Below are 6,879 nucleotides of genomic sequence, written 5' to 3' on the forward strand. Positions count from 1 at the left end.
TCGGAGTTATGGGTGCTCCTTTGTTGAATAAATATAAGGCTGGAGCAGACAGATTTGTGGTGTCATAAAATTAGGGGATATGGGGGTGGGTGGGAAAGTGAAGATAAAGCCCAGGATCAGTCAGGATTGGACTGAGTGGCAGAGCAGGCTTGAGGGGCCAAATGGCCTCCTCCTGCTCTTATTTCTTATGTTCTTCTATCTTGTGAACTGCGAGTGTTCATTAGCAGAAAAGCCGGAAAAATATTCAAAGTGAAGCAGGGAGAGGAAGATGAATCCATGGGAAGACAGAGAGTTGAGAATCTGAGAGATAGGCCAGACAACAAGGTGAGTTTCAAACCGTTCCAGGGTGGTTTTAGCTCCTAATTCGATAATCTGGACATCTCTCCAAAAGAAACAGATTTGAAACATTGTGGTCAAGTATTTTGAGATTTATTAAGCACACATTGCATACATTTACACACCCACTTAACTGAGAAACCCACATGTGATGGTGATGGGCTCGAACACGTTACAGTTCCCAGCTGAATAATCAGTTAAACAGACACTTTGCAATCAAAACCCTCGTGATTTTCTCCTGTTTCTTCCGAGGCTTTTCTGAGGCATAGGTTTGGGTTTGTGAAAGCCCATTAATGAGAATCTGATAGACCTGATCGTGTAAAGAAAAAAACAGAAAAAGACAAGCTGTACAGACTCGGCAGGTCAGGCAGGAACTGCGGAGTGAAACACAGTTAATGTTTCAGCTCAAAAGCCAGCACATTGACTCGAAATACTAAATTTTACTGATCTCCACAGACGTTGTTTTGCTGAGAGTGCATCCTTGGCAGGATTTTCCTGTGATTTTAGTCCTAATCATATCTTGCTCACATGAGCAGCCTGGGAATGGAGGGATACAAACGATTGGTCTAGTTGGACCAAGGAGCGGCACAGGCTTGGAGGGCCGAAGGGCCTGTTTCCTGTGCTGTACTGTTCTTTGTTCTTTGTTACACTTTTACATCTTCACAATGGGACCAACAGGGACCGTTCACCGGTTCTATGAATCGAATGGAGTGAAGATACAAACATATTGCTTCCTGCTCCACCAGCAGTATCACTACTCCAGATAAGGAGGATCTGATTGGAGCCAGCATATATCAATTTGGTTAATAAAGCTGATGTAATTTCTTCTTTCACTGGGTTCGTGAGATCAGTTGTCAAATATTTCACTTTTCATACACTCACTTCCTATTCTATAGATAAAACAATAAGCCTGTATTCTATTCTGTACCGACCAACATCAACCTGTCACAACCTTCAGAAAAAGGATGATATCTCCCCAGAATTTAGCTTGGATTAACAGTGGTCTGTTTGCCCATTCACAGGGGGCCCATTCTCAGGGGGCTCCACACAGATCATTCTCTCATTAAGCAGAAAGTTAAAAATGGTCAATGTTGGGTCAATCTCTGTCCAACAGCCCAGTAGTCAGTATTTTCAAATTGAGGGTATGTTTCCCTATTTAACAAAGCAAAAGCTAAAGTTCCCACAATCCTGTCACATGAAGAAGAATCAATAATGATGTAACAGTAGCACACAGCGAGCAATGAATCCTTTGCTAGCTACTTAACATTGTAAGGCAGGACGATTAGTGAGCAAAGCTGTCAAACACACAGGCCATCATGCGCTGACTGATACAATCCATCACCAACAATCTTCTGGAGTAAGCCACAGCCGAGAGTTAATCATCTGCAATACTCAAATGAAGATCCACATCCGGAAATCGATTCTTGAGTGACAGCTGCAGCTATATCACAGACAGGAGACATAATTCATATTGCAGTGAGGGTGCAGGGAAATTGTGAAGTAGAGTTTGGGGACAAAAAGTCACATTCACTGCCAATCACTGTCTGGAACTGCACTGGCCATACGGAACAGGTGACATTGCTTCCAACGTTTGTAGTGAAAATGGGACTGGAGAAATGAGTTCAGTGAGGGAGCGAGAGAAGCAAAGGGGAGACTGGATGAAGCAAAGAAAAAGACAGAGAAATAGAGATGGGCACAGAAAGAAAAGGGAGAAAAAGAAAGAGCAGGACAGACTCAAGGAAAAGAGAGAGAGGGAGGGATGGAGACAAAGCAAGTGGCCGAGTAAGACAGAAGGTGAGAAGAGAGAGAGACAAACATTGAAGGTCGGAGAGAGAGAGATGACAAGAGATCAAGACAGAGAGAGAGAGAGAGTTAGCAAGAAATTGAGAGGGAGACAGAGGACAGACATTGAGGCAGCAACAGAGATGGATAGAGGGAGAAAGAGAGCAAAGGAAAGAGAGAGGAAGACAGAGAGAGAGAGAGAGGTGATCTTGGGGTCAGCAGAGCAATGTGAGGTTGTTTCAGACTTTCTTTGCCCTCAATCTGTGAGGGGTTTGGACCAATGGGACTGGACTGTGACAATGCTCCCCACTTCAGCTACACTATAGAGGTTCAGACACCAACGCAGGAACAGGAGGAGGCCACTCGGCCCTTCAACAGGAGGGTGGTCTGGATAATACAAGGATAATCAGCAGGATAGTGAAGCTGCTTTTAATCTGACATGGAGCTCCTGATCTGTGAATTCAGAGTGAGAGGCAGGAATTGATGTCACCAATATTTAATCTCCAAACAGATTCTCACCTCAAGAATAATGTTCTGCATCACTTCAACACCAACATGTCCCATGAATTTAATCACCAATTTAATCTGCGTGCCGCCAATGCCTAAAGACAAAAATCACAATTTTAGAAGGTTAAACACACTCAGCAACCACACTCTGGTGCCTGTGAGGGACACTGAGGGAGCATTTAGCATGGCCAATGCAACTAAGCAACACGTCTTTCAGACTGTGGGAGGAAACTGGAAGGAAAGCACCCAAAGGAAACCCACGCAGACATGGGGAGAATGTGCAGACTCCGCGCAGACAGTGACCCAAGCTGGGAATCGAACCCGTGTCCCTGGCGAGGCAACAATGCGAACCACTGTGCCTCTGAGATACAGGAAAATGAGAGTGTGTGAGGGAGAGATACAACAAACTACAGAAAATGTGTGAGTGTGAGGAACAGATACAGCAAGATACAGAGAATGTGAGAATGAGAGAGAATGATGCTGCCGATATATGGAATGTGAGCGAGAGAGGGATACTGCCAGATATCTATATATGTATATATACATATATATATGGGATCAGAGGTGAGCTGGCAAGGTGGAAACAGAATTGGCTCAGTCATAGAAGACAGAGGGTAGCAGTGGAAGGGTTTCTGAACGGAGGGCTGTGACAAGTGGCGTTCCTCAGGGATCAGGACTGGGACCTTTGCTGTTTGTAATATATATAAATGATTTGGAGGAAAATGTAACTGGATTGATTAGTAAGTTTGCGGACGACACAAAGGTTGGTGGGTTTGCGGATAGCAATGAGGACCATGAGAGGACACAGCAGGATATAAATCGTTTGGAGGCTTGGGTGGAGAGATGGCAGATGGAGTTTAATCCGGACAAATGTGAGGTAATGCATTTGGGAAGGTCTAATACAGATGGAAAGATACAGTAAATGGCAGAACCATGAAGTGTATTGATAGAGGGATCTGGGTGTACAGGTACACAGGTCACTGAAAGTGGCAATGCAGGTGGAGAAGGTAGTCAAGAAGGCATACGGCATGCTTGCCTTCATCAGCCGGGGCATTGAGTTTAAAAATTGGCAAGTCATGTTGCAGCTTTATTAAACCTTAGTTGGGCCGCACTTGGAATATCGTGCTCAATTCTGGTCGCCACACTACCAGAAGGATTGGAGGCTTTGGAGAGGGTACAGAAAAGATTTACCAGACCGTTGCCTGGTACGGAGGGCATTACCTATGAGGAGAGGTTGGAGAAACTTGGTTTGTTCTATTTGGAATGACGGAGGTTGAGGGGCGACCTGATAGAAGTCTACAAGATTATGAGAGGCATGGACACAGTGGATAGTCAGAAGCTTTTTCCCAGGGTGGAAGAGTCAATTACTAGGGGGCATAGGTTTAAGGTGCGAGGGGCAAGGTTTAAAGGAGATGTACGAGGCAGGTTTTTTACACAAAGGGTGTGGGTGCCTGGAACTCGCTGCTGGGGTTGTAGTGGAAGCAGATACGACAGTGAGTTTTAAGAGGCGTCTGGACAAATACATGAATAGTATGGGAGTAGAAGGATATGGTCCCCAGAAGGGTAGGGGGTTTTAGTTCAGTTAGGCAGCATGGTCGGTGCAGGCTAGGAGGGCCGAAGGGCCTGTTCTTATGCTGTAATTTTCTTTGTTCTTTGTTCTTTCTTTGACATAGAGAATGTGTGCTTGTGAGAAATACAACAAGCTAGAGAGAATATGTCTCTGTGTGAAAGGGAGATACAGCAGAATATAGCGAATGTGTGTACAAAAGAGTGAGTATAAAGAGCTTGGTAGGAAGTTAAAAAGCAGGACCCCAGGGGTAGTAATCTCAGGATTGCTACCTGTGCCACGTGCCAGTGAGGGTAAGAGTAGGATGCTCGGGCGGATGAACACGTGGCTGAGGAACTGGTGCAGGGGGCAGGGTTTCAGATTTCTAGATCATTGGGACCTCTTCTGGGGCAGTTGGGACCGGTACAAGAGAGACGGGTTACACCTGAACTACAAGGGGACCAATATGCTTGCAGGGAGGTTTGCTAGTGCTATTGGGGAGGGTTTAAGCTAGATTTGCAGGGGGATGGGAACCAGAGTGCCAGAGCAGGTAGTGGAGCGGGGGTGAAAATAAATGATGTTAATAGTTCATGCAAAATCACAAATAGAAGGGTTGTGTCTGGTGGTAATAATCTTCTGAGGTGTGTCTATTTCAATGCCAGGAGTATTGTGGGGAAGGCAGACGAGCTGAGGGCGTGGATTGACACATGGAATTATGACATTATAGCCATTAGTGAAACTTGGCTACAGGAGTGGCAGGACTGGCAGCTCAATGTTCCAGAGTTCCGATGTTTCGGACGTGATAGAGGCAGAGGGATGAAGGGTGGCATTGCTAGTCAGGGAAAATGTTACAGCAGTGCTCAGGCAGGACAGATTAGAGGGCTTGTCTGCCAAGGCCATATGGGTGGAGCTGAGAAACAGGAAAGGTATGACCATGTTAATGGGGTTGTATTATGGACCACCCAATAGTCAGCAAGAATTGGAGGACCAAATCTGCAGAGAGATAGCAGACAACTGTAGGAAACATAAAGTTGTGATAGTAGGGGATTTTAATTTTCCACATATAGATTGGGACTCCCATATTGTTAAAGGTCTAGATGGGTTAGAGTTTGTAAAATGTGTCCAGGAACATTTTCTAAATCAATAAATAGAGGTACCAACTAAAGAGGATGCAATATTAGATCTCCTATTCGGAAACAAAGAACAAAGAACAGTACAGCACAGGAAACAGGCCCTTCGGCCCTCCAAGCCTGTGCCGATAATTGGTCCAACTAGACCATTCATTTGTATCCCTCCATTCCCAGACTGCTCATGTGACTATCCAGGTAAGTCTTAAACAATGTCAGCGAGTCTGCCTCCACCACCCTACTTGGCTGTGCATTCCAGGCTCCCACCACTCTCTGTGTAAAAAACGTCCCTCTGATATCTGAGTTATACCTTGCCCCTCTCACCTTGAGCCGTGACCCCTCGTGATCGTCACCTCCGACCTGGGAAAAAGCTTCCCACTGTTCACCCTATCTATACCCTTCATAATCTTGTACACCTCTATTAGGTCTCCCCTCATTCTCCGTTTTTCCAGGGAGAACAAGCCCAGTTTAACCAATCTCTCCTCATAGCTAAGACCCTCCATACCAGGCAACATCCTGGTAAACCTTCCCTGCACTCTCTCTAAAGCCTCCACGTCCTTCTGGTAGTGCGGCGACCAGAACTGGACGCAGTACTCCAAATGTGGCCTAACCAGCGTTCTATACAGCTGCAACATCAGACTCCAGCTTTTATACTATATACCCCGCCCTATAAAGGCAAGCATACCATATGCCTTCTTCACCACCTTCTCCACCTGTCCTGCCACCTTCAAGGATTCGTAGACTTGCACACCTAGGACCCTCTGTGTTTCTATAATCTTGATGGCTCTGCCATTTATTGTATAACTCCCCCCTACATTAGTTCTTCCAAAATGCATCACTTCGCATTTATCTGGATTAAATTCCATCTGCCATTTCACCGCCCAATTTTCCAGCCTATCTATATCTTGCTGTATTGTCCGATAATGTTCATCGCTATCTGCAAGTCCAGTCATCTTCGTGTCATCTGCAAACTTGCTGATAACACCAGTTACACCTTCTTCCAAATCATTTATATATATCACAAATAGCAGAGGTCCCAGTACAGAGCCCTGCGGAACACCACTGGTAAGGAGTTTAACAACACCAGGATAAAGTCCAACAGGTTTAATTGGTAGCAAAAGCCACACAAGCTTTCGGAGCCCCAAGCCCCTTCACAGCATGAACACCACTGGTCACAGAGCTCCAGCCGGAAAAAGACCCTTTGACTGCTACCCTCTGTCTCCTGTGGCCAAGCCAGTTTTCTACCCATCTAGCCACCTCTCCTTGTATCCCATCAGCCTTAACCTTCTTAACCAACCTGCCATGAGGGACTTTGTCAAATGCAAACTTTGCCAAACGAGTTAGGACAAGTGACCGAAGTGTGTGTAGGGGAACACTTTGGTTCCAGTGATCATAACGCCATTAGTTTCAACTTGATCATGGATAAAGATAGATCTGGTCCTCAGGTTGAGGTTCTAAACTGGAAAAAGGCCAAGTTTGAAGAAATGAGAAAGGATCTAAAAAGCGTGGATTGGGACAGGCTGTTCTCTGGCAAGGATGTGATTGGTAAGTGGGAGGCCTTCAAAGGAGAAATTTTGAGAG

At 45.5% G+C, this 6,879-nt stretch overlaps 1 protein-coding gene across 1 annotated transcript in view; it reads right to left on the minus strand.

Annotated features, from left to right (window-relative positions):
* Positions 1-413: 413 nt before the first annotated feature.
* Positions 414-6,879, minus strand: part of LOC144486560 (uncharacterized) — a gene marked incomplete at its 5' end in the record, with an annotated part of 84,785 nt that continues 78,319 nt past the window's right edge. Inside the window, 2 exons of the mRNA XM_078204616.1 lie at positions 414-1,777; positions 2,638-2,720. Of these exons, the coding sequence (XP_078060742.1) occupies positions 1,712-1,777; positions 2,638-2,720 (149 nt within the window). The remainder of the gene's footprint in view (positions 1,778-2,637; positions 2,721-6,879) is intronic.

The sequence above is a fragment of the Mustelus asterias genome, unplaced genomic scaffold, assembly GCF_964213995.1.
Source record: "Mustelus asterias unplaced genomic scaffold, sMusAst1.hap1.1 HAP1_SCAFFOLD_396, whole genome shotgun sequence".
Classification (NCBI taxonomy): domain Eukaryota; kingdom Metazoa; phylum Chordata; class Chondrichthyes; order Carcharhiniformes; family Triakidae; genus Mustelus; species Mustelus asterias.